The following is an 18,553-nucleotide window of genomic DNA, read 5'->3' as shown; positions in this document are numbered from 1 at the left end:
AAGTTTAGCTCTTTAACATTGACTCATCATGAATTTGGTCATGTCCTGTTGCCCTGCCGAGTTTTCTCTGTTACTGGGTATGACCTCTGCTGTGGCACGCACTGAAGTTTCGATTTTCCCGGGGGTAGAATAACTCGCATCCTTCTGCCGTATGGAATTGCCTCGGTGCTGTATCCCCCCAGCTCAGCACACCCCGGCCACGCTCACTGGAAGCCACTCACCAGGCAGTGTGTGTCACGGAGGAGCCGCTGGCCCTGGCGCAGAGCAGTCTGCCATCCCCGCCCGGCCGCGGGGCTGCCCCCGGCCGCGTCCCTCAGGCGGGGGGCGGTCGAACCCCCCGCAGCGCCCGCCTGGCGTGGCGGCGGCATTCAAATGTGCGCCCCTCCCGACAGCCCCCGCGAGCACCGCCCACCCTCGCCCCCTCATTGGCTCTGCGCTGAGCACGGCTACTTCCTATTGGCCTGATTTCCTTTCTGTCCAGCCCCTGCTCCTGGTTGGCGCTGTCAGCCCGGGCGGGCTGCGGGGCGGTTTCTCCCCGCGTCGGCCGCGGCCTGAGAAGAGGAGGCGTGCGGGCTCTCCCCTGCCCGCTGGCGGCTCCCGCGGAAGAGGGGGGCGCCGGCTGCTTCTGGTGAGGCCGGAGTGCCGCTGCTCGGCGCCGTGTCCCTGCCCGCGGGGGGCAGCCACCTCTCCCTTCCGCCCTGCAGCGGGCGCGGCGGCCATGGCGCTGGTGCTGGATCTCCTCAGGCGGGTGCTGGAGTACTTCGGCTGGCCGCCCGAGCAGGTGAGGCCCCGAGGCGGGGCTGGAGGGGCTGGAGAGCCGCTAGTGCGGGGCGGCTGGTCCGCAGCCGCTGTGGGTCGGGGGCGGAGCGGCGCCACCTCGGGGCCGCCGCGGCCGGGCGGGCTGCGCCCCGGGGGCACCGTGGGGTCTGTGGTTGCGGGAAAGCTTCGCGGGTGTAATGAGGCGCGTTGCCCGCATGCGGGGCTTCGTGGGGTCGCTGTTCTGATGCCGCTGTTCAAGGGGTTCTTTTTTATCTGAACAGGAAAAAGAAGAAACCAGTAACTTTAGCTGTTAATGTTTTGCTGTTTTAAATGAAAGGCTGTATAAAGATCCCCGAGTAGCGGCTAATCCTGTGTTTTCAGAGGCCTGGGAAACGTTATTGTGTGGGAAACGGGAGAGGTGAACTGCGGCAGGGCCGGGGCTGGTGTGACGGCGGGAGTTGATGGGCAGCTCTGCACTGATGGGTCTCTGGCTGAGGCGCTGCTGCGCCTCGTCCTCAGGAAATCCTTAGTTTACTTATGTGAAACTACTGCAGCACCTCTAGGAGTGTTAGTTTGGCAGAGCTATCCCGATTACTCTCTTGTTTCGTTGTCGGGGGTTCTTGTTTGTTTTGACAGGCCATGTTTTTGGAAAGTCGCGTATTCGGCAGGAGTATCAGTCATACAATCAGAACATGCCTGCCTTCAGCAATTGCATCAAGAAGGCATTTCCAGCAGTTATATGCAGTCCTAAGGAAGTGTCAAGTCAAGGTACATTAAACTTATTTAATTTCTTGGCTAATTTTTTTTCCTTGAGGTTTATATGGATGCAAATGGTTACTCAAATGTGCACTTTTGTCTATAGCTTAGAATACGACTGTCTACATGCTGTAGTTGCTACATTCTTTGTGCCACTCTAGCATATACTAGGTACAGGCTCTGTGTGCGTGTGTATATATATATACACACAGCCTGTATCTTGGCAGTGTTTTGGAAACACTCTGTTAAAACCAGTGTAGGCCTCTTTGAACTATCAGCTTGACGAGTGTATTAAGAAGTTAAATTGAAAAGTTATATTAACCTAACTGCATTATATTTTATTGCATATAACATTAAATTGCTTAACAACTTTGATTATAAGAATGGAAGGCTTTGGTTTTCCTTCTCAGTTTAAAAGGTATTCTGATTTTTAGGTCATATCTGTTTACCAAAAGAAGGAATATGGATCTACTCGAAGTGTTGTCCGTAGAATTGGGACAATTCTTTCCTTAAAGCCCTACCCAAGACCTTATTTTCAAGTAAGTGATTATTGTTATACTTCAACTATTTAAGTTTTCTGGTTTCTTAATTAGCGATAGCTTTCCTGTTCTTTTTAGTTTATGTAACTCTTGTGTTGTGTCTTTATGCTCACTGTTATCAACTTGTTTACAGCACTGTTTAAAAATTGCTGTTGCTGAGGCAGAACTTGTAGTATGTGCTGAATCTGGTTTCTCTTAATACTTTTTTTTTCCTTGTTTGTTTTTAGCTTGTTCAAGACCCAAGTCCATTGGGTTACCATGAACAAAGTAGAGCTCCAGCTCCTGTAGCTCCATCATTTGCTGATGTCCTGTGGGTGGCAAATGATGAGGGACAAGCATATACTAGACTTAGGTAAGTAAAAGTAGACTATACGCATAAAAAGGAGTAATAAAAGTAACCAATATCTTCCCTTCTTTTTATTTTTTTTTCCTAGCCCTTTCAGGGAGATGCAGATCCTGCTTGCCTTAAAATTCTTACTGTGTAAAGTATTCTTATGTGAAAGATTTCTGAAACTGACTCCTCTGTTTTCTCTTCCTAATAACACATCAAATGCATTACTAGTATTTTAATTTGTTTTCACTCACAAAGTAATTTGTGAGAGATGGAGTTTAAGAGGAACTTGTGTATTGCAACATACAATAAGGTTATTCTTATCCTTTTAGTTTACAAGCATTTTGATAAATGTTATAAAGGGGAGAACAAGAAAAATTACTTAAACATCTCCTTTTGACTTTGGTTACTACAGTGCTATGTGTGTGAACCTTGATGGTTGCTTTGATGGAAAGAAAAACGTAATTACTTTAAAAATTTACCTTAAATATAGTTTATATAATTTTTTCTAGCTTTTATGGAGTGCTAAAGGAAAATATCATTACAATTTTAAAAAATTACAAGTATTGTGAAATGACAAATTTTCCAGGAATTTGCAGACACAAGTAGTATACAAGTCTTTTCATTTTTTCCCCTCACTAGAGAAGAAGTAGAAAGTTGTCTTAGTGTTCCTCTAAAGGATATGTTCAAAAGCAGAGGATGAGTCAGCCAGAACCAAGATTAACATTTGGACAGTTGTATTGTCTTGTACTACATCTGTATCACACAGTGTAATTCTCCTTCATATTGGCATATGTTTGTGATCTTTGCGGTGCTTGCTGGTAATGAAACTACAAGAAATTGATGAAATTACCCACTTTTTATTAGGAAGTTTTGATAAAGTCATGTTTCATCTTATTATTCCTGAGATGTTACTCTTGAATTATGGAAGGCTTTTTTGCAGCAGCTGTAAAATACTGGAAGAGTGAGAATATTGTTAAAAGGAACTGCGCCCCGTTGTGTCTTGCTTGTGCTGTTCTTTAGCTGGTTCACAGATCCATGAAAGTTCATTCTTTTGTTGTTTCCTTTTTTTTTTTTTCCTTCCTCCTCCTCTCCTGGCTCTGTGGGACATTTGTAGAGAAGAAGTATTCTAACTGATATCTTTTCCTTCTGAGCCAGCATGAAGAGCAAGGGATTTTGGCATATTGGAAAGCAGTGCTGCAGGTCTGATTTGAAGTAAAAGGATGATTGACATAAGGGAAAATGTCTGGTTTTGTTTCAATCAAAAAACTTAGTGCATCTTGAAAAAAATAAATTTAGTTTCTTTCTTTATTTTACAATGAATTTCTGATAGTTTCAGTTTATACTCATTCTATATTTTGAGGTTATTTTTTTAGGCACAGCTTTCAAACAGTTTTTAAAATTAAAACCTGAGACTTGTAGCATACGTAGCTTACAGAAGATGTGTGTCTTATTTTGTAAGTGTGTATTAAAATTCATTATTATTCTCCAATACATTTTCTGAAAGATTGCAACTTCTTTCCTGCTTGCAGTGTTGACCTTTTAGAGTGATAGAGTTTGATAAATGGCTAAAGTGTGTGAAGCTGAATTAAGAGATCATTATTGTATGACCTTCCCTGCCTTTCCTATCTAATGTTTCAGGTAGAGAGGAGGGAGATCCTCCCTTTATGGTTTCAGTCTAATAGGTATTGAATAATAACAGCTCAGTCTTACATTGTGAGCTTACAATGCATAATCTATCCCTGAGTAGATTATCTGACTATTTTTATGATGCCTTTTCAAAGATCTGCATCGTATCTGAGCAAAGGGAGACTTAAAAACTATTTTAAAGGTTGTAAGTTGTTAAAAGCGTAGTGTTTTCTTAAATAGTTTGTGAACTTATGGCTTGCTCAATGATGATAACTTGCTTGAGCAGACAGTAAGTTTTGAGGTTTCCATTGCTGGCTGAGCCTTTTGAAACTGTATCTTTTGTTGCTTTCTAGGACTGAATTATGGAGAAAAGAAAAAAGTACAGCTTATTGTGACCTACATCCATCTGTAGATGCAATAAAAAGTGTTCCAAAAAACAGTACACAAAAGGACAGCCTTGTTGATCAAGTAGCCCTTCAGAAGATTTCTGCGCTTGAAGATGAGCTGACCTTTCTTCGCACGCAGATTGCTGCGATCGTTTCAGCGCAAACATTGGGAAGCGTTCCGTCTCGTAAGCCCTTCTTGTTTGAAGCAGACCAGTGTTCCTTTTTTTGCTTTAGAGTGCTTGCTCACAGCTTGCTGTGTCTGATGTCAATAGAGAACACCTCTTAATTTCTCTAAATGAAGTTATACCAACAAAATTTAAAGGATATAGTATTTTGTGTCTCTTTTTGGTGTTTGGCACTGCAGCCATCCACTTTTTTTTCATGGCCTGTATGCCAGTTTTGAATGTAGCTGATCCTAACTGATCTTTATACTCATTTCCATGTTTGTGAAGAAGCTTAGTAACAACACTGTCCATAGACTACCAATTACTACTTTAAAAGGTTACGGACTATTAATTATATATTTTTGGGTTTTGTACTGTTTCTGACAAGTTGTCAAAATAATAGATAAAAAAAGTATTCCAAGGAAGTCAGGTTCAGGTGTTTTAACAAAAGCAAATACTGCAATAGTTATGTCAACAGCCACTAGAGAGAGTATCAAAGATTGAAGTTCGGGTTGGAGACAGACTGTCTTGTGATTTTTATTTTCTTTTTTATTTTTTTATTTTTTAATTCCCCCCTCAAGAAAAGAAAGTGGTGAGATCTTGATTGTCTTACTTGCAGTGTGATTGTTGAAACATTTGAACTGGCATGAGTGAGTTACATTTGTGCGTGCTGTGCCAAGTGAACTTAAATATTGCAGGCACCTCTGTGCTCATTTAGGTGTTCTGTTGGCTCTTTTGTCTGTTCTCCATCATGGTCAGTGCTGCAGTCTGCTTTACATATTTTGTGGTTATCTTTGCTTCATGCGGGGTATTCTAACATTCAGACCACTGAGAACGGACTATGTAGTAGCAGGCTGCTTTGCTGTTGCAGTGCTGCTTTGCTGATTTATATAGTGCTTAGATTGAAGGCAAATGCAGAAAATCATGGCAGCACAAGACACCTCAGATCCATTATTTCATGTGTTCTTAATCTGTGACTTTGAAGTAAATTATGTTGTTTGTTTTAAATATAATTCTTCTGTGTTACAATGTGTGAGGTGTGTGAGAAAGTGCCCTAAGAGGGCTGTCTTGTCTTGACTTAAAACGGAGTCATCCTAGGTGTTGCTTAATATTGTTAATTGAAGGTACACTTACTAAAAATAAAATCACTATTTTTCTTTTATAATTGCATCCAGAACTCTTTAAAACATTCAGCACTCCAGATGGATTTTACCCAGTGCCAGCCATGACTTCTACACCATTGTCTGTGTCTCACAATCACTTTGTAATCCCCTCGCCTCCTCCGCTTCCTTCTGGTGCACCATCTGGTCTTGATGCTAGGAATTCGGCAATTGAACTTATAAAACAACGTCGTGCTACAAGAAACAGTGGTTCAACTGCAGCCGATAGTGCTGATCCCCAGAGGACAAAGACCATTCCTAGTATGATGGATGTTTTGAAAGACCTAAACAAAGTTCAGCTGAGAGCTACTGAGAGGTGGGTTGAATTAAATGTGTGTCTGAATGAGCCAAGCCTGTGTAAGCATCGCAGCACTTAAGCAGCACCAGAGAACACCAGTGTGAAACATCATTTAATGGGCAGCTACTGCCGACAAACTTAAGTTGGCAACTTCTAAGTTTACAGCTTGAAATATAGACACTTGTGACATGGCTTTTAGATGCATTTAAAAGACACGGAATATCACAGCATTTAAAACTAGTCTGCTGCTTTAGTATACAAATCTCAGGTTGGTGTGGATAAGTGGCTATATTGCTGTCTGGAGATCACTTGAAAAGTTGCCTACACAGTCACAGGAAATTGATCTGAACAAATAAACTTTGCCTTCACTGTGAAAGGACAAATCCTTGGGCAAACATTGGAAAACCACTGTTAATGTACCCAAAGTATTCTGTTTCTGGCATTGAAGTGTTAGAATACATGCTGTATCTTTTATTGAAAATGTTTTGTAAATTTGTATTTCAATAGTGAAGCTGAATTATAAATATTTTTAATGGAGTACCATTCTGAGTAAGCACAGCTGACATGTTACAAAATTGCATTACTAAAGACTGCAATACCTCTTAGGGTCAGTGTTGCTGTGCTAGTTGTAATAGAGGTTGTCAGATGTCTTTTCTGAAGCTTTTGAGTTGAAAAAGTATATAAGAACAATTGAGTCTCTAATGAATATTTGGAACTTGTAATGTGGGAAGAATGTCACTTACCAAAACTTACTGCATTCTTATTTCAGCATTCTCTTAACTGTGGGCTTTATCCCTGAAAATAATTAGCACGAGTCTTGGGCAAATTATCTATATGCAATTCTAAACGGTACCTTTACCCTTTTGATAAGATTTTTCGGAGTAAAGCCAACATAAAGTGCACTTAGGTAAACCTGTGTGTTTCCTTATATATGATTTTCTTCCATATAATTCCATATATGGTCAATGGAGAAAGTGAAATATTCAGGTGGACAGTTTTACCAACTATCATGTTGAGCAGCCACATAATTAGTAGGAAGTGGCAGGTGTGCATCTGAAATACTTTCTGGATTTAGGAATCTACCTGTATCCTGAAGGCAGAACTTAGCTGAATAATGGATTTATATTGTTGGAGAGAGTGGTGATGATCAAAATTGCTGTCATCTCTCAGGCAGTAGTCTTGACAGTAGTTTAATGTGTGCACGGTAAAGGGAAGACCTCTGTTCTCAGAAGCTGTGAGTCTGGAGGTCCCAGTTTCTACCACCTGAGCACCAGCTTATACATTGGGCAAGTGCTCTAACAGCTTGGTTTTTATAGGAAGGGTGAAATTAATCTTTTTAACTTTCATGTTAAGTGATGTCTGCTGTAACTGCCAGACTTTGAGCTCAGTGCTGTCTGTAGGTGTTAATAGGTACAATAATTTATTGGCCTGGAGGTAGCACCTTACTAGCAGAAGTGTGAATATCTCTAGATTTACTTATTTAAAATATCTCAATGGTTAGGAAGCCTTTCATATGATTCATTTTCTTGGACTAGTCACTAATTTGCACGTTGGTTAGGCTTTGGGATGCAGGTCCTGTTTTGATTTTGCATCTCTTTGCTATCTTTTGATTTATTTTTTTTTTAATTTGAAAATAACATTTTTTTTCTAAATTAAAATGCAAACTCTACTTTTAAATTCTTGCCCATAAAATTGTCATATTTGGATGCTCAGGTGCTCATTTGGAGGGAAAAAACTGTCTTTGAAACCTTTGTGCCGAATCTGATGATGATTTTTTTTCTTTGGATGATTTTGGTTTTTTTGTTTGTTTGTGTGTTTTTGTTTAGTAATGGAACTTGAGTTCAAGTGTGGTTTATCAGTGGGATTTTATGGTCACCTGGCTACATATTTGACTTAAATGAAGTGGTTGTTTTCTTTAAATGTAATTGCTCTGAGGAATTTTATAAGTTTGTTCTTTCTTGTGAGACCATAGAAAGGCACTCTGTTCTGAACTTAAAATTAACAAAGTTTAAACCAAATTATGTTCACAATGGTTATGAAAAATGTTAGTGGGAGATTCCCACTAACATACCTTAATATAACTTACAAATGAGACCTGCTATGAGAACTGCACATTTTGCTTTTTTCCTCATTAGTTATTTGTATTACTCTAATATTTTGTGTTAATTTACTGCCATTTCTCTTTATGGAACAGCATCAAGTTATATTTTCAAGCTCAGAATCTGGCTGACAAGTTGTTGGGTGTACTTGTATTAGTCCTGTTCGGTGAATTTCTGTAAAGTAACATTAGCAGCATTGTTTGTGTAATCAAGGATTTATAGGATAGGGTGTATACAGAAGTTGTGTTTCTGGATTTTAGATCACTCAGCACAGGATTGCGGGCAGGAGACAATTTTCTTTTTTTTTTTTTTTTAATAGGTCACCCGGAGGTACTCCTCTTTCTAGACCCAAAAAGAGGCAAAGTTCAGGTTGGGATCCAGTTGCTGTACTAACTCATGCACTAAAGCAGAAATTTGCACATAGAAATGATGAAGATGATTCCCTGGACAAAGAAAATCAATCTTTTGAAAGCTCCCCATTTTCTAGTCCAGAGATCCCACTGGTATGTTTTTATGTAAGAATGTGTTCTTATGTTCTTGAAGTGATTGCTGTTTCCATTGATAGTTGTAGGTTTTTTAAGAGTCTACGTATTTTCTGCATTATTTTTAAGCCATCAGCCTAGGTAGTTGCTTTTTTCAAGTATTAGTCAAGGCAGAGAACCTCAAAGATTAATTATATTGGGTGGATTTAGACTGGTAAATACACCTCTAGATGCTCCAAGAGGAAAAACTTTAGAAGACTGACCTTCAGAATTCAGCTCATAGTTGATTGAACTATGGACATTTGCTTTGACGGTAACTGGCAAGTATCCACACATAGAAACTGTGCCTAGTTAGGAATACTAACTACTTGATGAGTAATTAATTTTACCAATAAACATGCTAGGACGGTACAGAGAGGTCTGACCAACACATGCTATGGGTTCAGAAATTAAAACGAAAGCATTGGCTTTAATATTTTTCTTTGAGGTAGCATAATTTCCATAGTTTGCATCTTTACCGAGAATGAGGTGTGATTCTGAACACTGTTGCAAAGCCCATGAAAAATACAGGTTTTTCTATGAACAAGAAAAGTGCAGCAGAAAAAGCCGTCGGGCTGAGGTGATCCTGAGCGCTGGTTTCTGTGGAGCAGCCTGTACAAGCTACTTCAACTTAGAGTCCAACAGTACTGTTGATTATTTGTTAGAGACTTCCACAAACCTCAAAACTGCTTAGAGGGGATAGACAGAAATAGGTGGCAGTAATTAAAACTGTGTCTCTCTGTTTATCTTTGTATCTTACGAGTGAGATACAAAGGCTGGCTTTTGTTAGCATAATAGAGGAAAATAATAATGCAAAGCATATCACGGAAAACCAGACATTCTTTGAAGGCCGCATATATGCGTGGCTAGCTGCCTGGCTGAAAATTTAAGCAAAATTAAGGTGTATGTTTCTATTTCCAGCTAGAATTTTTTTTTTTTTTTTTTTTTTTAATTTCAGCTGCCACAAGTATTTCTTTTATTTTGCAGACTGTCATGAGTTAACCTCTCTGGTGCAGTCTTAATAAATTTCCCTGTGGACTTTTTTTTCCCAAAGGAAAACTTAGAAACTTGTTAAAAACAACCAGGCTTGTATTTTGGATGCTGCAGACCATTGCATTTCATAGCTGATATACGTGATTCTATAATACATACAAAGTTGGAACAGCTTGTAATCAAGCTTCTGATTGTTTACCCTTGAGTGTTTTGAAGAAAAAATGTACTAAAAGCAATTGCACAGACTTACTATTTTATTTTTCCTAAGTTAAGTGCAACAACTCTTCCAAACTGTCTCTTGTAAATACCTTCTCATTCATTTGTCATGGGTATAATTTTGTTTAATTCCATCCCTGCTGCCCAGGTTGGACGTTGCAGTCTGAAGCCAAATGCAAAATCGAGCCTTATAAGAACTGATGAAGTTAATCAGGTATCAACGTGGAAAGTGAGAGCTCATATTTAACTGACAGAAACTTCATAGTGTGTATAAGTGGCAGGTCCACTTTGAAATTCCTGTAAGATGCTGTAATATGTTCTAGGACATGTCTCTCCCATGCTGTTGAAGTTTGGGTTGCAGAGTTTCTAAAATTGCCTCTTCCTTCTCCTTTGTTTCCCAGCAGCCAAACTTGTGAATGTGATACACACAGCCAAAACAAGGTTTTTATTGCTATGGTGCAGTGTGTTTGAAACCTGGGAGATGCAGGCAATAAGTGTGTGTGTGAAAGAAAAATAATTATTGGTGTGGCAGCTGAGGTGTGCACTTTGTTTGCAGTTCAGTGTAAAATATGAAGAAGTGCAGACTTCTTGTTGGTGTGTTATATGTAACTGACTGTATGTAATTAATGGCAGCTAATACTGTTTCATTAGAATGATATAGTTGCCTCAGTTTTCTTTGTAGTTTACTGATGCAACTCCATATTCCATGTGCAAACAGTATTCTAACTTATTTTGGGGCAGTAGATAGACTTCTATGTTTGTGAAAATCCGTCATGCTGTAAGGAAACTGCAGGCTGTCTGTTAAATGCCGATAATACTGGGGAGTTGTGTTCTGAGATAAAAAAGACCTTGTAGAGAGATCTGCTAGCGAATAGTCTGAATTCCGTATGTAAATAAACCTTAACTCCCTCCTTGGGTTCTCCACATGAAGTCACAAGAATTTATGAAATAAAATTTTCTTTATATCATAGCTGTGTGTGGTAGTGGTGTTTTGTGTTGCAGACTTTTTGTATCTCAAGAGCTGACCAACTTAAATAGATTGTATTATCTAAAATGAATTAAAATAGAGCTTACTTTTTTTCCTGCCAGAGTACTTGGAGTCCCTTGTTTACAAATTTATTTCAATCTCTTGCTTACAATAGCATCCTTCACTTAATCTTTTGTCTAATGATCCTGATATATAAAACCCAAATCCCATCAGTTAGACTGTATATCCTGTGTGTCTTCTATTTCCCTGCCCACGTGCACAGAGCAGACTGGCAGCTGGATTCCCTCTTGCTGCTGAGACTTATTTGCACAGTTGTAAGAAATTACTGTGCAAATCCTATACTTCTGTTTTAGTTTTAAAAGTTATCTTTAGACTAAAAGTGGAGCTTAAGTGACTTGCTATTTTATACTTCTAAAATGTCATCTAGATTTTTTTTTTTTTGAATTCACGAATTATTGGACTTTATGACATTCTCCCATTCCTCTCAGTCCATAACAGTTGGACCTTCCCTTTCTTTCCTCTTTCAAAATACACGTTTGCTGCATTCTCTACCTAAATTTGACAACTGCTGTGACATCTGTACAGAGCAGGCAGCTTGGCCCTCTCCTTTGCAGGGTCACCTCTTTTGCCAAAGCTCCACCTGCCTTGTCTCCTGCTCTGGTCGCTGATGCAGGAGGACAGCAGAGAGCAACACTGAAGGAGGCCCATGCGGTGCCTGCACAAGGGGCACGAGGGCAGGTGAGTCCTGGTGCGCGTGAAGCCTCTGGATTGGGTCCCTTTCGCTCGGTGTCTGCAGTGTGGTGAGTTATCTCCTGCGTTATACCGGCTTTCGGAGATCCAGGGCATCTCGAGGTTTGTGGTCCTTCTGTTGCGACTGACAAACGTGAAGGCTGAATTCTTGCTGTGAGAGACTGAATTAATCTGCAAAGCTCTGGTTTTGCTGCAAAAGCGCTATGACTTTGATTGCTTTATGTGACCAGCAGTTTATGCTCTTCAGGAAGAACTATTGTTTTGGAGTTGTATGTGTTTTCTGTTCTCTACAGAGTTCATAATTTTACAAGTTTGGCCTGCAGGAGTGTTTTGCAGTGGGAATTTTGGATTTAGAAATGTCATCTTTTCATTTGGGAGGGAATTCCCTCAAAAATTTCTTAGTATCTCTTAAGCCAAGGATCTAGTGTCAGATGTCAGAAACATCTGCAAATTTCAGTAAGCTATGTGACCCTTCAGGTTGTTGGGTACAATCTCTGACTTTTGTGTCAAAGTCTGATCTGGATGTAGTAATATAGTTTACATAGCTGATCTACTTCCTTAGGGAAAAGAATGTTATGGTCCATGTGATTTTTAATTTTTTTTTTCCAACTATATAGCACCTACACTTGTTACGAGAACAGATTCTTTGTTTTATGTGGTTCCAGATGTAAATTAGATTAGGCATTAAGCCTGGTAATACCCTGAGAAGTCTGTGGGTGGCACCTGGTAACATCTGACAGTTTTCAATACCAAGAAATGGCAAAACTTAGACAACGATGTTTAGTAATGAAAAGGTTATCAACCATTGCAGAGATTTTTCTCTTTCAGAACTAATGGAAACATGGCTTTGTCATCTTATTTTCTTTGACTAAAACATTTGTATCAACAGTTTGGAAGCAACTTAGGTTATCTCTGCCCTGTTTACCTACAAGTAACCTTGTTTACATGAGGTCCCTGACTGAATTGCTCAGTGACAATACTGTTTTATCTAGCTCTAATTTAGCTATTTAGCTGAGAGACACTTTTGGTTGTACTGGACGTTAGTTTCCACGGTATTCTTTGTTTAGAGAATTAGTTCTGATGGCTAATTATAATAATCAAAAGGCCTTTCTTTTGATATTCATTATTTTCCCCAGTAGTCCTGTCAGCAGGATCTCTCCTGCAATGGGGATTTCTTTCCTTCTTTTTTTTAAGGAAAACAATGTGGTGCTTTTGTTCCAGCTATGTTTCTAGTCCTCTTTACATTTTAATTTCTGCTTACATTTTCATCCAGGCTATTTGCCTGGAAGGCTGAAGGAGGCTTTAAGAGCAGATTATTTCTGTATGTGAGCAGAAAAAGAGGAGTGTAAAGTCCCTCTTTAGGTAACAGAGAGGTAGCCGGCACAGTGTGCAGGGTGGAGTTGACACTGGTTGTGGTAAACCCCTAATCAGCAAAACATGTCTTAGAATCAAATATATCTGAAAATTTTGAAAAGAATTTACGTAAATAGGTGTTACATTCTGCAGATGCACTGCGTGTATTTAACCACAAGGGAGCAGTGTTACACCAGAGCTATGTTGCTAGTCTTAAATTTAAAAGTAATGCTGTTTGGTCAGTAATAAGTCTAACAGCAAGAGTTTAATACCTTTATAGTTTTGTCTTTTTGTTGGTATTCACTAAATTGTAGAGATACATGCTTCTAACTTACTAGTGTTATGGTGAACTATATTTATATGTATTTGGATTAGTGAAAAGTCAACACCAGCCTAGTTTATTCTCTTATTCACAAACTGAATCTGCTACTTCGTTTTCTAGGAAAACAGACAGAAGAATTTATGTGGTGAGTTAGAGAAGAGCTTCATCTGGCAGTAGTCTTCTCCTGAAGAAATATCCTCTCGTATCCCATGTAAAATGGTTATCGGAGAAAATTTCTGTTTGCGTTGCAGCACACACCTTGACCTGTGGAGAACTTGTACATTCAAGATTTTTCTTCTCGCCATCTGTGCTTCCTCTTTAGTACTCTGCATTGTACTTAATAGGGAAAGTTAAACGATATTGATTGTTCCCGCTTCTCTCTTTGTTTAATACTTATGCCGTAACACAGCGGCTGGATTTGCTGGGAGGCAGTTGCCACTGAGCAGCAGCTGCTGGGACAAGGGAAGAGTAGGAAGAAATTCAAAGTAAGCTTCATGTTATTGTTGCCTTAGAGTTGCTCGATGTTTTGTCACCTTATAGTTTGTAGCCTGTATTTGTTGTGGTTTTTGATAGTGAGAGCTGTAGGAATATGTGTTAAAAGTTCCAAAATAGCAGTATGAATCAGTGAGGCTGGTGGTGTGTTCTACTACTGAAGTGAGCGGTTTTTTGTCCTTTAGAATACTGGGGGATTTTGTATGCCTATTCTATAGTTTCTTGTTGAATTTTGTCTCGCTGGTATTTTAGTCATCTTTTTCCATTACGCTTTTTCTAGTAGGTGTATTGCTTGACTTATATATACCATGTTCGACTGTCATCTACTGGGGCGGGCTTGATAAGCTGGGCTGTTTTTGTTATGCCCTTTCCTTGCCCTTGAGGAAGTGTTTCTGAATAGAGGTCAAGCTCAATGTTCTTGTTTTCAATTTTGTTAAGTTAGGAGCTGCCTCACCAGCATGAACAGTGGGAAAGTAATCTGAAAGTCAGGATTTTGTGATAGGGAAAACAGCTGGTTTGAAGTTGTACTTTGAATTGACTCAGGTGAAATGTGAGCGTTATCAACAACCCTTGTTCCTTATCTGCCCGTTTGACCACTCAAATGGTTTTCATCTGGTGGTGTTTGCTTCTTACGTCTTCTATTCCTCTCATATATGCTGTCTGCATGTAAATGAATTTATATTAAGATTTTACTTTTTATGTTTCTGCAGGGTCTTTTTCCCCCCCTGCCCCCAGCTTCTAGTAAATCTTCAGCGCCTTTGCTATTTCTCTAGTGGCATAGTTGTCATCTTCTTTTTTTTCCTGTTTTTCTTTTTCTTAATATTTGAAGAGTATCCTTTGTCTTTATTATGTTGGAACAATGAGGCTGCTGGTGAGACTGATCTCTACCAAATAATCTACTCTATAACCTAGTTTGTCTCTGATATCATCATTTTTGATGTTGATTAGGATTTTGAGGTCACAAAGAAAAGAAAGAGATATTAACATATGGTAAACCAAATGAACAGAATTCGGGAGATCCTGCTTCATGCTTTGTAAGCTATTGTGCTGTTGCTAGGAGAAGAGCATGTTAACAGTTCTCTAAGCCAGTAGTTGCCTGGGGAACCCACAGAAACTTGTGCTATTTCTACACATCTGTACAAGCTCACAGACAATCTTTTTCTTCCCTGTGCTCCCCTTTTCTTTGCTTTCTAGCACAATAAAAGCCATGGATGTAGGAAGTTGCATCTTGATAACAGGACCAAGTCCTTTCTCATTCTCCAGCACACGGGTTTCTCTTCCAATAAAGACCCAGTAGCTTTGAAGAAAATGGTATTTAGCCAGACCTTGACTGAGCACAATAATTGTGAATAGTTGACCCGATATGAGTAGAGGATCATGAACATCACACCTGGTAACAGTCACTGGCACTTTCATTTGGAAGTTGTTGCCATTCTGTTGCTTAAACAAGAATCAAAGTCTCATGAATTGCATAGATTTTAGGAAAAGTGAAAAGTATTAACTTCAAAAAAAGCAGGATCACTAATTGCTACTAAGGTGATTATCTAATGGAGGAATAAGTTAAACTCTGCTCACTAGGAAAAAAAAGCTTTAAACTGCGGATGCTTAAGCAATTTGAATTTGCAAATTCTAAAGAGGTTGGCTGAATCTAGCCTTTTTTCTTCACTTTGAATAATACTCAGAGTAATACGAAAATTAAAAAAATTGTGCCATCCAAGTTTTCTTTTTAAGAAAAGTGGGGTAAACCAGGTGAAAACAAGTCAATTAGCATGTATCAATTCTAGGCAAAAAAAATCTGTATTATGAGATCCTATTGAAGATTTGGAAGTACTAAGACAATAGGAGTGATCTCATGTGACCGTATTGGAAAATAGATCTTTTTAATAGTCTTTGACAAAAATAGCTGTAATAGAATAGTGTAAATTAAAATATAGCATTTGTATTATCCACAAAGTATATGTTAAATGGATGTTGAACTGATTAACTGGCAGGTAATAGTAATCACTGAAAGGAGCTACGTCTACCAGGGTTATAGGGAATGGTTCTAGATTAATGCAGTTTCATATTTTTAGTAATGAAATAAGTGAAAAAATTTACGGATAATTAAAAACAGAAATTACATTGTGAGACATAACGAAGATGGGAATGATGGTGCAAAGCCATGATGATAATGCCAGAGTATGTTAGGTCTTCAGAAGAATGTAGATTCTAGTACAGTCAGCTGGAAAACTATGAAGGAGTTTTGTTCAGAAAATGTGTTTGCAGTGGCCTGATTTGTCTGTGAATGCATGACGAGAAAAAAAAAAAAGATACCAAGAGCCTCTTCTCTGACAGGGAAAAACGTAATACTAACCAGTAACAGGAGGTTACAACTAGAATGATTTAAATGAGTGCATTTCAGTGATGAGCACGACACCCCTTGTGGGGACCTGATCTGTAACTAGGGTGCTCCAAAGTGTAACCACAGTGCGAGTAAACAAAGTCCACTTCTATCTAGCATTTCACATACAATCTGACTGTTGAGCTGTAATAGTCAAAATGCCAGATCATTCTGTTAGTGGTTTATATTTCAAAGCCTGCAAACGTGTAGGCTGAAGTAGTGGGACTGTTCAGAAGAAAATGAAGGCTGTTGGTAACACGAGGTTATATTATGATGTGTTTCGGTCTTGTGCAGATGGAGGATTTGGCAAAAGACAGCTGAAGTCCGGACACTTTTCCTACAATCCTTCCTAAGCAAACATGAGGAGGAATATTTTTAACTCTGAATCCTTAAAACTGAGAAAATTAAATGTATACAGGAATCTCTTAAAAAAAAAAAAATCATATTGTTCTAAAATGTGCTTAACAAAAAGTATGACAGGAATTGACGCTGACCTGAGCCCTCAGGAAAATGCTTCTCCTGAAGTCAAAAGACAGGTTTTATTACAATAAAACCTCTGTAATTTTAACAAGGGAGAACTTGAAATGACCAAGGAAGATAGAATGTAAAAAAGCGGGGGGAGGAGGGTGTGCCCCTGTATGCAAGTCCTTGCTTCCACTTAACTCAGTACCTTTTGAGTTGAGGCCCCCTTCATGTCTTCTTTTAAGTTTTGCTTTGTGGTTAAAGGTTACTGTATTCTTGTGGCAGTGATTTCCACATGCATTGCTTGACTTTGTTTTACTTTTGATTAGGGGAAAAAAGCAGCTCTTAATCTGCCCAAATGTTCAATTTTTTAATAGGTGGCACTAATGAAGCTACAGCCTTTTTTCTTCTGTCTCTACTTTCTGGAGGCATTTCATGATTCCAGTTGCTTTTTGCCACCCTTTTTTGCACTTCCCACTCTTGTACTTGCACTTTCTAGAGAGGGGTGATTAGTATGAAAATGGTGATGTAGGATTTATTTCTGGGTGGTAGGAGAGGTGGAAATAATAGTATAACTCTTGTTTATCCCTGTTTGTATGAATTCTAATACTCCATTTTAGTTGCAACTTCAGATGGCACTCAGGCCCCCTTCCTAATCTGTGAATAGTACAATATATTTAGAGCCCTCTAAGGTATAATATTCGACTCTTCTGTCTGAAGTGTATTACCATAAAATCGTCTGACATGAAATTCATCTGCTGTTGTGATATTCACTTGCTCGTGTGTTTAGGTCTGCGTGGCCCTGTGTAGACACCCAAGGTGGCTTTTAGGAAGTGGGGCTGCTGGTAACAAAATGCAGTTGTCATGGATGGAGCTGTTGCATGGTGCTTAGTAAAACTCTGCCTGGGACCCAAACTAGCCCTGGATATAGTAAGGTGATCAATTGGTTTTAGTGGCAGAGCCAATTTAAGCCCTTTCTTGTCTATCCTGTGGTTCATTTTCTGTCTGTCCCTAAATAGCTGTTTGAGACTGTACCGTACACAACACCACTTAAAGGCCGAGAGGTGTAGGAGTGGGAACACTATAAGCCTGCCTTGTTGCTAAAACCAGCATGTTTTTTAACTACACCCATGTTAGCTCAGAGAGGATTGGACTTTATTGGACATTGGAGAGACCCTGCCTTCCTCACCTTTAGGGAAAAGGAGTGTCTGTCACCTAAATGTTTGTTTGTCACATGTATACTGTATTGCTTCTTTTCTTAATGAATAGTTATATTGCCAAGATTCTCTGCCTGAGCTTTAAACTACAGCTTAGTCTTTGGCCAGGACAAAAAAATTGCCATATTATTATTTTTTTTTTCATTGTTCAGTGATTTCGTTTCAACTTGTTATTTGTTTCGAATGACTAAACACTAGCATCCATACATACACTGCCTGTGCAGAGTAGGAAGATGTCTTGCCGTAGCAGTGTTATTTTCACATACAGCTAAATCCATTGTGGAAAATTGTGAGTTATTTACCAATGCTGACTATGTAAAACTTCTCTTGGAGAAATCATCACAAGTCCATCCATATATAGGACCTATACTGGTCCTATATTCATTCTAGAATCCATTCTGCAATTCAGCTTGTGTGTGAGGAACACATTAAAACACTTTTTATTATGATTCTGAAGGAGGTTTTTTTATTTTAAGAAAGTAAACTTGACATGTTGGCTAAATAACATTGAAACAATATATTTCCAGCTCCTATATTAAGTTCAACTGTAGTGTTTGCACTGCACAAACAATACGAATGTTGGTACTGAAGACTTTGAGGTACAAGTTTGGCCTTTAGAAATGTGTCAAAGTCAAGAAGAAGAGTCTCTGCAGTGACAAACATCCATCAGTGATGACAAGTATTTCTCACTTAGAAATACTTATCAGTCTAGAATGTCAATACTTCCCATATTTTCAA

At 39.2% G+C, this 18,553-nt stretch overlaps 1 protein-coding gene across 1 annotated transcript; it reads left to right on the top strand.

Moving 5' to 3' along the window:
* The first annotated feature begins 566 nt into the window (after positions 1-566).
* Positions 567-10,755, top strand: MTFR2 (mitochondrial fission regulator 2). The gene is made up of 8 exons (XM_065632341.1): positions 567-781; positions 1,396-1,527; positions 1,950-2,054; positions 2,282-2,406; positions 4,368-4,585; positions 5,740-6,040; positions 8,441-8,624; positions 10,000-10,755. Exons 1-8 carry the CDS (start codon positions 719-721, stop codon positions 10,096-10,098), a joined length of 1,227 nt encoding a protein of 408 aa, XP_065488413.1. The 5' UTR covers positions 567-718; the 3' UTR covers positions 10,099-10,755.
* The last annotated feature ends 7,798 nt before the right edge of the window (positions 10,756-18,553 follow it).

The sequence above is a fragment of the Caloenas nicobarica genome, chromosome 3 (genome assembly GCF_036013445.1).
Source record: "Caloenas nicobarica isolate bCalNic1 chromosome 3, bCalNic1.hap1, whole genome shotgun sequence".
Taxonomy (NCBI): domain Eukaryota; kingdom Metazoa; phylum Chordata; class Aves; order Columbiformes; family Columbidae; genus Caloenas; species Caloenas nicobarica.
Note: the sequence above shows the minus strand (reverse complement) of the source record. Positions and strands in the feature narration are given on the sequence as shown.

Coding starts and splice junctions, on each gene's coding strand:
- MTFR2 (XM_065632341.1), top strand. CDS start 719: ATGGCGCTGGTGCTGGATCTCCTCAGGCGGGTGCTGGAGTACTTCGGC. Junction 1,528..1,949: donor TAAGGAAGTGTCAAGTCAAG/GTACATTAAACT, acceptor TCTGATTTTTAG/GTCATATCTGTTTACCAAAA. Junction 2,055..2,281: donor ACCCAAGACCTTATTTTCAA/GTAAGTGATTAT, acceptor GTTTGTTTTTAG/CTTGTTCAAGACCCAAGTCC.